Raw genomic sequence first — 15,140 nt, 5'->3', positions numbered from 1 at the left:
GGAACTCCGGCTGGCTTCTACAATTGTAGAAATGATCTAGCTCTAAAATGGCCAGAATGGGACTCTTTTGACATTCTAAAACTGAGTTTTGCATGTGCAGTTAAAGAAAGCTGGCTCGGGCTTCCCTGGTGGCGCAGTGGTTGGGAGTCCGCCTGCCGATGCAGGGGACACGGGTTCGTGCCCCGGCCCGGGAAGATCCCACATGCCGCGAAGCGGCTGGGCCCGTGAGCCATGGCCGCTGAGCCTGCGTGTCTGGAGCCTGTGCTCCGCAATGGGAGAGGCCACAACAGTGAGAGGCCCGCGTACCGCAGAAGAAAAAAAAAAAAAAAACAAAGCTGGCTTGATAAAACATTTTTTTTCAAAATTCTGACCTGAGACAATAAAAGTACTCCTTTTTATGCTTGAATAAAAGTATTCAAGCAAACTTGAAGGTATAACTCTTATCATGTCCTTGAAATGCAAGCACAGCCCACACTGCCTGAGACCACAGCCTTGGCTCAACTAGTAGAACCTAAAACTGCAGAAAAGGGGAAATGAGACCTTTAAAAACTCAAGCAGGAAAACTATGAGATCTCTGTCTGTCTATCTGGATGTGCGTATGTCTGTATGTACATTATAAATATAGCACGTTTCTACCTCCAAATGATATTATCAAAATTAATTTGAAAAAGAGCTCTATTTAATTGACTTAGAAGTAAGTGCTTACCAATGAAATATTTCTAACTATAACAAGAAACTAACTCCTCACATTTTTAAAGTATCATATGATCCAGGATTAATCTTTAATAAATGAAAATAAGTTTAAGTTGTTGGTCTGGTTAATACAGACACGTCTTTAAGTCATCAACATTAAGTATAATACTTTTATTATACCTAGGTTTATTGAAAGTCAATTAAGGGACTTCCCTGGTGGTGCAGTGGTAAAGAATCCGCCTTCCAATGCAGGGGACGTGGGTTTGATCCCTGGTCAGGGAACTAAGACCCCACATGCCGCGGTGTAGCTAAGCCCGTGCGCCACAACTACTGAGCTTGTGTACCTCAACTGGAGCCCATATGCTGCAAACTACAGAGCCCATGACCCTTGGAACCTGCGCGCCGCTAGAGAAGAGAAGAAAAAACCCGCACACCACAACTAGAGAGAAGCCTGCGCACCACAACGAACGGCTGGTGCACCACAACAAAAGATCCCGAATGCCTCAACGAAGATCCTGCGTGCCGCAACTAAGACCCGATGCAGCCAAAAAAAATCCCCAAAAAATCTTAAAAAAGAAATCAATAAGCTCATGTTATCTCTGTTCCAACACTTGTCAACAAGAAAATTAACTTGGTATGATGATGTTTTCACAAGTAGGGAAATAGAGATATTTGAGATTAAAGTTTTTAGGTAAACTCTTTAAGAATAACTATGTTTTATATATAGTACGTTTACTTAAAAATAGTTCCTCCAGATTTTGGTAACTTGAAACTTGAGAGTTTTGCTAAGTTAATATAAATTATGGAAATTCATTAAATATACAGATAATTTCCAAATAAGATAAAATACTAAAACATTAATTGCTAAGCAAATCTAAGTTTACCTCTTTGTCTTCTTATTAGAGAAAAACTAAAGATGTTTGGGTTTATTTGGACACACATCTTATACCACATTGAGAAAAGAAATTACGCTATAAGAAGATGTATGTTTCTAGACGTTACAGAAAATCTTCATAAGTTTGCCAATTGGGAAATGTTAATATAAGAAACAGTTCACAATTGTTTGCTTCTTGGTTTTTGCTAGAGATTAATTTTTTTACGGGTTAAAAATTATATATGTAATTCATGCTACTAGAAATATTAAGGGAAATATTTCAGTATACAAGGAAAATAAGGTTTTCAGTAAAAGAAGATATGGAATGGAAATGCATTTTGTTAAGGGAAAAGAAAGTGATTTTGTCCTGAAGCATCTCAAAGAGAGATATTAAACTAATTAGGTTTATTTGGTATGTTAAATAACATGGGAAGCGTGGTCAAATAAAAGATAACGTTAAGCCTTTTTTATGTTCTGTCTATATAAGTATATATTATAGGTGTTCCAGAAATTATGTGAAATTATTGGAAATCTTTTATGTCCCGACATAAAATGCTATTTGTCATCAAAATTGAGGCTCACACTAAAGGGAATGAACCCAAGTATTAGGGAAATACTCCAGCTGACTTTCAGGCAAAGGCAACAACAAAATCTGTAAAGATTATGTAACGATGTAGATACAAAAAATTTTCAGCTTCTACAAAAGTTAACCCCCCATTGTTAGACTTCTGCCATCCTGACGCTTGTGACATGGCAACAGTCCGCTCCTAAATCAGACAATTAAGATGGGTAGACAATAGCTGTGAGTTTAAACAGCCAGGGCTATGGGAAACCCATGACGGTTGCTTGGCTCTCCCTGTTCCCTGGAAAACCCCATTTTTGTTTGATGGGTTAAAGCCTTCTCTTGCTGCAAGGCTAATGTCCTCACAATGACAAAGAAACTGTTAGAAATTGTGTTTTCCACTTGGGATATACTTTCCACAATGTCCAGTGATCAAAGGCACCCATGTCACTGGGCAAATCATATAAGCCTTAACAAAAACCTTACAAATTTCTTGAAATTATCACTGTCACTATCACCCTCAATCGTCAGGCAAGGTCAACAGAACTGATGGAAAAACTGGACTCAAGTGGAACAAAAATTAATTACATGGGATTGAATGAACTGATAAATATGATTATAATTTGTGTGACTTTCATCTGAAATATTACTGGCTTTTAATCTTTGTTTTCCAGATAAGGGAACCTTTCCCCTTAAGCTAATTATGACTTACAGCAATTTAGTAAATTATACCTTTGTAAACAGAATTGAAGCATTTATCTTTTCTTTCTACCTGACCTCTCCAGAATTTGGAAACTCTTAGGTTCCCAGCAGCCTTTCCAGGTGAATAAGGAAGGCCCCTTCCTGGCAGGTACAGTAACCTCAAGATATTTTGGACCTTGAGAAAAGAGGAATTCACCTAAGTCTGTAGGTATTGCAGGCAGAATCTAATGGCAAGTCTTTGGTGTGGCTTTCCTGGCTTTGAGAGGGCTTTTGAAAGTTCAATTTGAGATTCCCTATGAAAAGTTCCAGCAAAGCCAAATTTAAAAGAGCCTAGGGCTTCCCTGGTGGCGCAGTGGTTGAGAGTCCGCCTGCCGATGCAGGGGACACAGGTTCGTGCCCCGGTCTAGGAAGATCCCACATGCCGCAGAGCGGATGGGCCCGTGAGCCATGGCCGCTGAGCCTGCGCGTCCGGAGCCTGTGCTCCGCAACGGGAGAGGCCACAACTGGGAGCCTATATGATCAATTACATTTATGTAAGTAATCAGGCCAAGTTTACTAAAAACCAGACGTATTTTGCAAACAATTTAGTCTTAATTTGACTATATTTGGTAAAAATGAGGATTATCTATTTATTTAATACAAAATTGTATATATTTATTTAAAAGCCTGCATTTTCTTCCCTGGACTTAAAACAAAGCACAGCATGTTGAACCCTGGCCATATGACTTAATATGAAATTTCTCTTTACTCACATGTGAATTTGGGGTGGGGATGGGCATCAGATTAGGTTCTTTTTTTTCATCTTTAAGATTATTTCAAGGTCAAGTTATTTGCTTTGTTAGTTTTTCAAATATTTATTGGCTAAAATGAGGATAATTTAGAAAGAAAAATTATGTTTCAATAATATACCTTTGTGGACACTGAGGTTTTATATGTATTGAGGTTTCTGTACTTACTGCCTACATCCAAGATGCTTCTCTGTTGCCATGTTACACTAAAGTTTAACTGAATTATTAACAGGATCTTCTAGGCTTGTTTCCAAAGCTGATTACAGGTATTTATCTTTGGATGAAGATCAGAGGCACCATGACCTGCACCCAGGAGATTATGAATACTGTAAAGGACATTTTTTAAAAAACTCTCTCTCCAACCTAGATGGCAGGACCCTTATCAGGTACTCCGCACAGTGAAAGTGAAGGGAATTGACTCCTGAATTCATATTCCCCACTTAAAAAGGGCCTCCGCACCAGACTGCTCTATAGAGAGGACTGCCTTAAACTCACCTTAAAACAACCATCAAGCCAGGTAGAGAAGATGACAACAACAGTAGACAGGTGGCCCGCAAATCCAGACTAGGTCTGGAAGACCCATCCTACTAGTTCAATTGAACTGTTTGCTAAATGTTTGTCTCCCTATCAAAATTGAAGGTTACTGTTTTGCTTTTAGCTATATTTTTGCCCCAATGTTCAGGATGGAAAAAAAATTCTTTAGTAAAGTTATCACGGAGTATAGCTACTGGGGGAAAATCTAACCAATTGGTGGATCTGTCGTCAAATTCCTTGGTCAATATAAGACCGATATAAGCCCCTCATAATACGTATCACTGACTGTTCAGGTTTTCCTAATGGGACCACTCACCCAGGCTAACCTCTCTCTGGCCTAATCTTTCAGGTTCAAACTTTTCAACATATTAATATGTCCATCCCTTGCTGGATACTATCCTCAGTCCTTAGAGACCGAGCACAACTTACCCTAGGGCCCCTTGATCTGTCCCTTACTTAACTGAAAAATGTCTTTTAGAGAAAAATGGGAGTAAATTATGCCAGCAACTACTGTATATTAAATACCATGCAAATGACTTTTGGAAAGTCTACAAGAGAAGTGATCCATAGTTTAATCTTGTGTTGACAGGCTTCTCTGGTGGCGCAGTGGTTAAGAATCCATCTGCCAATGCAGGGGACACAGGTTCAAGCCCTGGTCCAGGAAGATCCCAACATGCTGCGGAGCAACTAAGCCCGTGCGCCACAACTACTGAGCCTGCGCTCTAGAGCCTGCGAGCCACAACTACTGAGCCAGCATGCCACAACTACTGAAGCCCACGCGCCTAGAGCCTGTGCTCCACAACAAGAGAAGTCACCGCAATGAGAAGCCTGCGCACGGCAACGAAGAGCAGTCCCCACTCACCGCAACTAGAGAAAAGCCTGTGCGCAGCAACGAAGACCCAACGCAGCCAAAAATAAATAAATTAAATAAATAAATTAAAAAAAAACTTGTGTTGACAAAACTCCCAATTCATGAGGCTATCAATGACAGCACTCTGGGAGGGATCACCTGTGCTCCCCCAGGTTTTGTATTCATAGGTGGTATTGGAATTGACCCACCTTCCCAAGGATGGGCACGTAAATTTCTGAAAAGCTGACAAACAGAAGGTTTACTCTTATTGGGACATTATGTTACTCCATTGTCTGTACATCAGGAAACAGATGAACCTCCTTTGTCTCTTCATTACAGAGTCAAGAGAACCATGTTAGCAAGATACTAAGATACCTGGTGGCAAAATCTTTGGGGAATATTAATTCCTAGTGCAGGAATGTACGGTTTACACATTGCTACAAAAAAGATGATCAGAAATCTATCAGCCACCATTGGTTAAATAGCCAAAGAGACGGCAAAAAGCATTGCAGCACGACAGACATCCCTAAGTTCCTTAGCCCAAGTAACATTAGATAACAGGGCTGCCTTAGATTTTCTACTGGCTAAACAAGGGGGTGTTTGCGCTATCATTGCCCATACTGTTTGTTGCACTTATATCAGTACCCCTGGAGAAACTGAGATGCACCTAGAAAGAATGTCCCAAAAGGCAAAACGGTTATAACATATAAGAAAAACTGACCCTTTAAATGATCTGTTTCGTTGGCTCCCCTCAGAAATAGGCAATTTTTTTGCTCTGCTTTACAGGTGATTATCATTTTCATAATGTGTATTATTATTCTTTTCCTAGCCATCAAGTCACTCATGACATATATCACTGCTTGCTTTAAGCCTACTGCTAAAAGCACATGTACAATGTTTGCATGACAATTTGATACAACTGAAAAAACATATCGCCTATAAAATACTTCCCAATTAGCATACCTCTGTACTTGTTCATTATGTCTGCTTAGTTTCCCCCTAATGTGGATAACTAGGCAAATCTCCATACATATATAAACAACCAAAAAGAGGCCAAGCACCAAGGGACATGATGGACACAGGGCAGGCAGCAACCACCCTGACGTCAAGGGACAAACATTTTGATCGTCAATGCTTTCTATTGAAAGATTTATGATCAAAAGAGGCAATTAACGCAAAATTTTTCACATACTGAGACATGGAGAAGTCATTCTGGCTTATACATGATTTAACTTGAATTTTACACTAACTAAAACAGTCTGTTTGTGGCTTATCAAACATACATCAAACATACATCTGCTTTAGTCATTAAAGAAAAGGGTGTACTGACCAAAGTAAAGAATGTTCATGTTAATTTACATTCCCATCAACAGTGCAAGAGTGTTCCCTTTTCTCCACACCCTCTCCAGCATTTATTGTTTGTAGAGTTTTTGATGATGGCCATTCTGACTGGTGTGAGGTGATACCTCATTGTAGTTTTGATTTGCATTTCTCTAATGATTAGTGATGTTGAGCATCCTTTCATGTGTTTGTTGGCAATCTGTATATCTTCGAACCTAGGGGCAGGACAGGAATAAAGATGCAGACGTAGAGAATGGACTTGAGGACACGGGGAGGGGGAAGGGTAAGCTGGGACAAAGTGAGAGTGGCATGGACATATATACAGTACCAAACGTAAAACAGATAGCTAGTGGGAAGCAGCCGCATAGCACAGGGAGATCAGCTCGGTGCTTTGTGACCACCTAGAGGGGTGGGACAGGGAGGGTGGGAGGGAGATGCAAGAGAGAGGAGATATGGGGATATATGTATATGTATAGCTGATTCACTTTGTTATACAGCAGAAACTAACACACCATTGTAAAGCAATTATACTCCAAGATGTTAAAAAAAAAAAAAAAAGAATGTCCATGTTAGAAATAAGGATCAAATGCCTCCTTTCCTAGGATGCCAAAGCTGTTACTCCTTCAATGATAAGACTCCCTTCCTAGGCACCAGGCGCTATACTGACTCTGTGTACATGTTGGTCTGTTTATTTTTAACCTTGCAGAAATCTACCCTTGACTTGTTTGATGTTCTTTGTTCTGACAAGACGTGAAACTGCTGAAAACCACACTTCTCTGGAGCAGTGCCTCAGAGTTATCTGAGAGGCCGTCTCCTGGGCAACAGTCCTCAGTTTGACTCCAGGAAAGCTCTTTTCTACCCCTATTATAGACTGGTTTATTGATTATTTCCCTCGACACTGCCTATGTCACTGACTGCAAAGGCGGCATTTATCACGGTCAAGCCTGGCAGCTGGAGTGAGTGTATTGGTCCTTCCCAGCATCCTGGGGGTCAGCTCCACCCATAAAGCTTAAGAATCGTTTGCTTTTCCTCTAGCTGCTAGCACAGCATCCAGAACTTGCATGAGACTGAAGGAATGAGAAAAAAGCCCTCATAGTTTGATGCCTTCTCTTCTCAGCAAAGCACAGCTCAGGGAGCCACAGGGAGGTGGCTGCAAATGCAGGCTGGGATTTAGCAGCAGTTTCCTGTGTGGCAGCCCGTGTTTGGGCCTCTAATTGTGTGTGTGTGTGTGTGTGTGTGTGTGTGTGTGTGTGTCTAAAATTTGTAAATACCTGAATCCGAAAAGGAGCCAGCCGGTAATCTACAATAGTATAGCCCACGTGCCTGAAAAATCTCGTGTGCAAGCAGAAAACTCATAATGATGATCGCAGTGTGCTTTGCATCTAGTCAGATGCACTGTAGTTAGTCTGTCTGCATTCGTGCATCAACTAATATTCACTGAGCACCTATTCTGTCTATGTATATATTACCTCCTCTTCGTACTCTGTTGCATCTCCTCTCAGCTAGGTGCTGGGCATACAGTGCCGAACAAAACACTATGGGGCTGGGGGCCACGGCCCGAGGATCTGGGGCCACCACCACTGCCACTGCTACTGATGACATCCCATCCCCCGTGTCATCTGCGTAATGCTCTGCTCTTCAGAGAGCACGTTCACACCTCCTCCTTTGGTTGAGCCCCACAATAACTTGTCTGATTTGACAAGGGACAGCTGGCTAATGAAGAGAGGGCACTGGATCCACATGCAGGTCGCCCTGATTTGGCTCAGGCTCATCACCTCTGCCCCACACAGCCTCCAGTCAATGACTCTAAAACCTGAGAGGCAGAGTTACTGGTAGTGAGAGCTCTCTGGTCTCCAGGGGACAGTCATTAGTATAACTGACAAGAAACAGAAATGGACTCCCGAAAGGACCCTGCTATGTTAGCAGGAGCTAAGAGGTAAAAAGCAGCTGTAGATGAGGCCCTCCTGCACTCAGCAGAGGTTCAAAATAACTAAGAAAATGACGAGAAGCACATAGGAGGATGCTAAATATTGCCCAGGATGAACAGAATGAAATATGACACTTAAAATGTCGAGTGAAGTAAGGTACTTCTCAACATGGAGAAAAGGTTTCCAAGGTGGCTGTGCAGTTGTCTGTTTAGGATGAGAAGTTATAAGTCTTTGGGTGCAAGGGTCTAAAAAGGGTATTCTTTCTATGAGGTTACCTCTAGAGAACAAGAACACAGCCCCACCATGAGATAGGTACGACCGTCTATCAGCTTATAAAATGGAAAACTCCTACAGAGTGACGGCAATTCAGTCTTGGCCAAGTATTTCCAAGGACTAAAACTGCTATTTCCAAGAGTGTTCACATAGCTGAAGGTCCTACATATCACAGAGAAAGAGTGCTTCCTAAACCAAAAGCATAAATGACGAGGCTTAGAAACAATGACCTACCCAGTAGCCACGAGCATCCCAGGAACCCAAGCTGTCAAAAGGACTCAGGAGCCAAACTGAAGTGGCCAATAATGGATAAATGGTTCCACGTACCATAACTATCCCAGACTGAAACATACCAAATACACTTAAATTCATAATGGCGCCAAAACCACCACCACTGGCAACTGATCATTGTTAAAGGGAGCAGAGAACAAACTCACTATCTTGGAAACTGGTAAATAAAGGGAAAGAAACTAAGCATTTATCTTGGTTAACTCTACCATATGACTGGGTAACAAAACAGTATACTATTTGGGTAACAAAAAGTAGATGAAGGGAAGTTTCCCTTTATAGAAGTACTATATCTGATAAATGAAGAAAGGCTAAAATAGAAAAACCAGTCCCCATACGGATCTAAGTGTTGGGCAGTGACGGCTCTAATGGCATAGACAGTGAGACAAGCAGACCTCATGTGTCTCTTGTAGGAAGAGGAGACCAATAAATACATAGAGGCGGAAGAGGATCTAGATCCCAAATTACATTACAGGAAATATGGGGGACAGAGGGACATGTTAAGCAACACCACAGAGATGCACTCACAAAAACCCAGAGTGTGGAAAATGCTCTGGAAGAAATGAAGCAGCGTGTTCAACAAATGAACTGCAAGCAAGGGTGACGTGTGTTTGCCTGTGTGTGTGTGGAGGGAGGGAGGGAGGGAGGGAGGGAGGGAGGGAGGGAGGGAGAGAGAGAGAGAGAGAGAGAGAGAGAGAGGGAGCGCCTATGGAATAAAAGAGACTTATGAGTACAAAATGTACATATGGGGACTTCCCTGGCAGTCCAGTGGTTAGAACTCCGAGCTTTCACTGCTGAGGGTGTCAGTTCGATCCCTGATCGGGGAACTAAGATCCCACAAGCCATGAGGCGCGGCCAAAAAAAAAAAAAGAAACCAACCAAAATGGACATATGATCAATGTTCCTAGCAGCATTATTCATAATAGCCAAAACACAGAAATGATCCAAATATCCCCTAACTGATGAGTGGATGAACCAAACATGACATATCCGTAAAATGGGATACTATCTAGAAGTTCAAAAGGAATAAACTACTGATACACATACAATAACATGAAGAACCTCACAAACATTATTTTAACTAAAAGAAGTCAGATGCAACAGGTGACGTGTTGAACGACTCCATTGACATGAGATGTTCAGAAAAGGCCATTTATGTTGCCTAGGGCTGGGGGTGGGAGTAGAGATTAATTACTAATAGGCAGGGAGGGAACTTCTGGGGGTGATGGGAAGGTTCTAAAACGGGATGGTGGTGATGGTCGCACAGCTCTACAAATTTACTAAGAATCACTGAATTGTACGTTTCATGAAGAGTAAAATATTGTATGTAAATTATACCTCAATAAAGCTGTTAAAAAAAGGGTCCTCATATTCCTTAGATCTCTCTAGTTATTAACATTAACAGATGAAAGGATAAGACGTCTGGGAGCGGCTTCAGAAACAACATGGGAGGGGGCAGTGGGTGGGGCTATGGGTGAACAAAACGGCTAAGAGTCGATAATTATTGAAGCTGGGTGATGGGTACGTTGGGGGTTCATTATGCCATTCTGTCCAATTTTGTCCCTGTTTGAAATTTTCCGTAATAAAAAGTTAAAAACACACAAGTGAACTGCTCCAAGGGCACCTGGCAAGAAAGCATGAGTGCATGAGAGGCTATTATAAATATAATAAAGGTGCTTTTTGACGTGCTGAAACAAACAAACAAAAAAACCCACACAAGCATAGTGACCCAAAGAAGGGAGGTTGAGAACGCCCAAGTGCCACAATTATGTGCAGATATAGTTTAAATTTCGCTCTTGAGGGGGTTTGTGAATGTTTTTTCTTTACAGACATCTACAGAGAACTTCATCAATCTGTCAGAGTGAATGGACCGTATTCTAACCTGGTGAGTAACGCATTACAGACAGCTGTTCATTTCCATCCGTGTGGACGGTGACCAAGTCTTTCGTTTCTGTGTCAAACACGAACCACCTGTTGTAAACATGGGGAAAAGTACAAATCAATTGTTTAGCGAGAAAATGAAGTAAGACTACTACAGTCACAGCAAGGCTATTAAAAAAAATTAACCTAAGAGCTTAAAAATGCTCTGTATTTGCTTAATAAGAATTCTTATTCCCAGCTTTCATTTAAAGAAAATTTCCTACATATGAGCAGTTCCTAAAGATAGGAGCAGCAAACTGGGTACTATGGGAAATGATTCAGTTACTGATGCTATGGCAGGGTTCCCTGGTGTTTGAGTTTTGTCACTTACACATTAAAGGAGAGAAAGCCCTGGGCAGGGAAGATGAACCAACACCTACCTCCAGCCTGTGGCCAGAGGAAGCAGCAAAGGGGCCACTGCACACGCTCACCCAGAGACCTGGCCCAGGGCAAGGCAGGATGGGTACAGGAGGATGGGGCCGGGACAACCTCCAGGGCTGCTGCAAGCAGAGCTGGGCCAGCACCTGACCTTCTGTGATGCGGGTGTGCAACGAGCTGGGCGAAAGAAATGACCCAGAGAATGGCAGAAGGGCGAGTAGAGGACTGGCCTTTGAATTTAGCCTCTCTGGGCTCAGTTTCCCCAACTGTAAAATGGGAATAAAGGCCCAGAATGACTTTGCAGGCCCAGCGTCCAATCGGTCAAATTATAATGGACACGGAAGTGCTCCGAATCATCTAATCAGGACACGGTACTAGGTCAATGTTTGTTAAATGGCGGGAAGATTGAACTCTCCTGCCCACGTGTTCTCAAGTAGTGGCAGTGAGTGGGACCCCAGTGTTTTCAGGGATGAAAAGGAATGTGGACTCCCTGCTGCTGCCGTTTCAAACCTTGATGACACACATCCATCAGCGTGTCCATCGAGCCAGAGTCACTATCCACTCAGGGCCCTAATCGGCACCACTCAAGGGGACTGGCTGACCCCTGACATCTGGATTTGGCGTCTCAGCTTTGCTTCCTTGCATCTTTAACAACCATTTACCTTTAATGTGTGCTATTTAACTTTTTAAAAAATATATAAATTTAATTAATTTATTTTTGGCTGCCTTGGGTCTTCGTTGCTGCATGTGGGCTTTCTCTAGTTGCGGCGAGCGGGGGCTACTCTTCATTGCAGCGCGCAGGCTTCTCATTGCGGTGGCTTCTCTTGTTGCAGAGCACAGGCTCTAGGCGTGCGGGCTTCAGTAGTTGTGGCGCGCGGGCTCAGTAGTTGTGGCTCACGGGCTCTAGAGTGCAGGCTCAGTAGTTGTGGCGCATGGGCTTAGTTGCTCCGCCGCACGTGGGATCTTCCCGGACCAGGGCTCGAACCCGTGTCCCCTGCATTGGCAGGCAGATTCTTAACCACTGCACCACCAGGGAAGTCCCTGTGCTATTTAACTTTAACAGAGGTCAGAATAGAAGAAGCAGAGAGACCGGGCTGTCTGGGCTGTGCCTTTGAAACATCGTGTTACGCTGCCCCATCGAGAGCTAAGCCTGGTACCAGGACCAGGGGTGGGGGAGGCATAAACAGAGGGGAAGGATTAGGTTGCATGTTCCATCTCTCTTCCTCCTACAGGGCACTGTCTGTGATTCTGAGCAGCTGGCACTGTCCTATACCCTGTCCTGCCACACGGACTCAGCACATAGCTGACGGCAGTAACTGGTTGGCAGCCGTTCATCAGAGCCTGCCGAGTTGGAAGCTTCATTGTCTCTAGGAGAGGTCAAAGGAGTGTGTGTGAGTGTGTGTGTGTGTGTGTGTGTGTGTGTGCAAACATTTCCACGAAGGATTCTGTTGGATACAAGGTGCCCAACCCTTAAGATGTTGCCACCTATGACTTATAAATGGTTACTCTTTCTTTATACATACTCTAAGTTCCTAGCAACAGAATCTAAGTGGTATTCTTTTTTTTGAAGCATAGTTGCTGTACAATATTTTATAAGTTACAAGCGTACAATGTAGTGATTCACAATTTTTAAAGCTTACACTCCATTTATAGTTATTATAAAATATTGGCTATATTCCCCATGGTGTACAATACATCCTTGTAGCTTACTGTATACCTTATAGTTTGCACCTCTTACTCCCCTACCCCTGTGCTGCCCCTCCCCACTTCCCTCTCCGTAAGTGGTACGCTCTTTACAGAGGAGGAGATCACCAATGGTATATGAATTAAGCTATAATACGTGTAGATACTATGACGAACAAGAGAAAAGTATAATCGAATCTTATGAAACAATGATATAATAATAACCACCGAAATCGCCTGCCAGGTGACCCCAGGAGCTGCTTCATCCATTGTCTCCCTCAGTCATCAGCGTACGGCCAGGCAGATATATCGTCACAATTTACAGAGGAAGAAACAAACTCAGAGAGGTCATGTAACTGGCTCAGAGACACACTGCGGCTAAGTGGTGAAGCTGGGATTCAAGTGCAGAGCTAGTGCCTCGCATATCAGAGGCGCTGTGGCAAATAAGTGTTGGCTGAATCCAACATGAGGCTCAGGATCTGGGCAGTTTCTCTAAGTCTGACAGGGCAGCAAGAAAAAGCATTTAAAATTCGCAGTGCTTTGAAATGCTTTGTTGCCCCATTCCAAAGTTGAGAAGCCCCACAATCCTGTGTGTGTGGAGCTGGGGCCTCTTCTGGGAGAGGGGTCCACAGCTTCCCTCGGCTTTTCCCAAAGTCCAAAACGTGAAGGGCCACTGCCTCAGGTTTCACTTTCGAGTTCGGACTTAATTCCCGGCAAGTCATTAGGAGCTCAGAGAGGCAGCCAAGAGCTACCCTGTGCCTGTCGCTGGGGAAACACAGACAACAAGCCTCTTTCCCAGGAACTTTGAAAGCACAAGCCATGCTGACATGCACTTACCTCCCAGTCAGTGTTCCGACTGCAACCACAGACCCTGAAGGATGAAAACCAGAAGACTGAGCTGGATCCTAAAACATTGTAAAGGAAGTGTAAATTGATGGCCAGACACAGTGCGATCACATAAAACACACACAAGCACAGCTGTAATCCCTTAGGGCTACATTTAAAAATCTCTTTTCTCTCCAGAGAGGAAAACACTTTCCTACTTTAATGAAGGTCATGTCTCAATAATACTAAATTTTTATCCTCTTATAGTTTTTCTCTTTCTGTCTTATATCCTTTCACAGCTACAGTAATTAGATGACAGATCAACAAAGACACGCTCTTCCTCCGGGTCTGGAAGTTCCTTCAGTTGGCCCCCCATGCTGAGTGGGAAGCTTGTGCTCCATCTGTCTGGAATTACGACCCCTGCACCCAATGCCATCAGGTCGATACTGGGTAAACGCCCCCCACTGGGTGCAAGACACCACGGTAGCCCTAGACGGACCTCAAGATGAGCAGGGCACATTCCAGGTTTGGCTCTAGTGGGACACGTACGTGTTTGTTCCTAACAAGGTGGAAGGAGACTGATGAGAGAGGTAAAAGGAGCTGGAGAGGGAGCATTAGGTGAAGTGAGACGGGGAAGCTGGGCCGAGGCATGCCGGTGCTGGAAGCCTTTGACTAGGGCCTTCCGGTATAGGTGAAGGCGGACGTGGACACACCAATATTTTTTTTTGGATCGAGTGTTAAGGGGACAAAAATATGGTCAAGGAGGTAGAAGCAACACAGTTTGGGGCATGTTTGAGGAATGGCAGGTAGAGTCAGCGGGTTTACAGGGTGGGGAACGGGAAAGCATACGGAGGATGCTAGTAATGTGGGCTGCACTGCCACGTCAAGGGCTGTGATCACCAGGAAAAACACAGTGAGAATAACTGTTTCCTTTCACTAAAAAGAACGACGTGATCAAATCTATGTCTTAGATCACTTGGTAGGAGTGCTCAGGACGAACTGAAGTGAGAAGAGATTAATCACAGGAAGACCAAGAAAACAGGAGCCCTGGAAATGGAAAGAGGCACGGAGGTACCACTGGAGAACCCGAAAAAAAAGAGAGAGACCAGAGAGAAACTCTTCAGGGACTGATGACGTTATTGCGATGCTTTTCCAAAGCGGGAGCTGTGATTAAGCTCAGGGCCTCCACTGACACACAGAGGGAAATCATGTGCACCTGAGGCTTTACTGCCTAGTTGATTTGAGGCTCATAACATTTTTGAGATGAAGACACTTGAGTGTTTCTGTCTAGTGGCCAGTGGGTAAAGAAGCTACGGAACTGCAGATCTTTCTGGGCTCCAGTTTGGCGCCCGCGCCCTGATGCCAGGCTGGTGATGGAGTAACCGGCATTGCTTTTGGCCAGACTGCCGTGTAGACCGAGGCCGCAGGGAAGGCTGCTCTCCTGGACCATCACTGTCCCTGCTGCATCAGTGCCTGTCAGCTCTGCACCAGCCCTTCATGT

At 43.6% G+C, this 15,140-nt stretch overlaps 1 protein-coding gene across 4 annotated transcripts in view; it reads right to left on the bottom strand.

Annotated features, from left to right (window-relative positions):
• Nucleotides 1-15,140, bottom strand: part of EML1 (EMAP like 1) — a 145,985-nt gene that overhangs the window by 11,856 nt on the left and 118,989 nt on the right. For all 4 annotated transcript variants that reach the window (XM_022576109.3, XM_022576112.3, XM_089908194.1 and 1 more), the window contains 2 exons: nt 13,652-13,719; nt 10,716-10,804 (listed from right to left, as the gene is read on the bottom strand). In XM_022576109.3, coding sequence (XP_022431817.2) covers nt 10,716-10,804; nt 13,652-13,719 — 157 coding nt within the window. The remainder of the gene's footprint in view (nt 1-10,715; nt 10,805-13,651; nt 13,720-15,140) is intronic.

Source organism: Delphinapterus leucas, chromosome 2 (genome assembly GCF_059928025.1).
Source record: "Delphinapterus leucas isolate spDelLeu-1000000601 "Yukka" chromosome 2, BTC_Dleu_Yukka2, whole genome shotgun sequence".
Lineage (NCBI taxonomy): Eukaryota > Metazoa > Chordata > Mammalia > Artiodactyla > Monodontidae > Delphinapterus > Delphinapterus leucas.
This window is presented reverse-complemented; position numbering and strand designations above follow the sequence as displayed.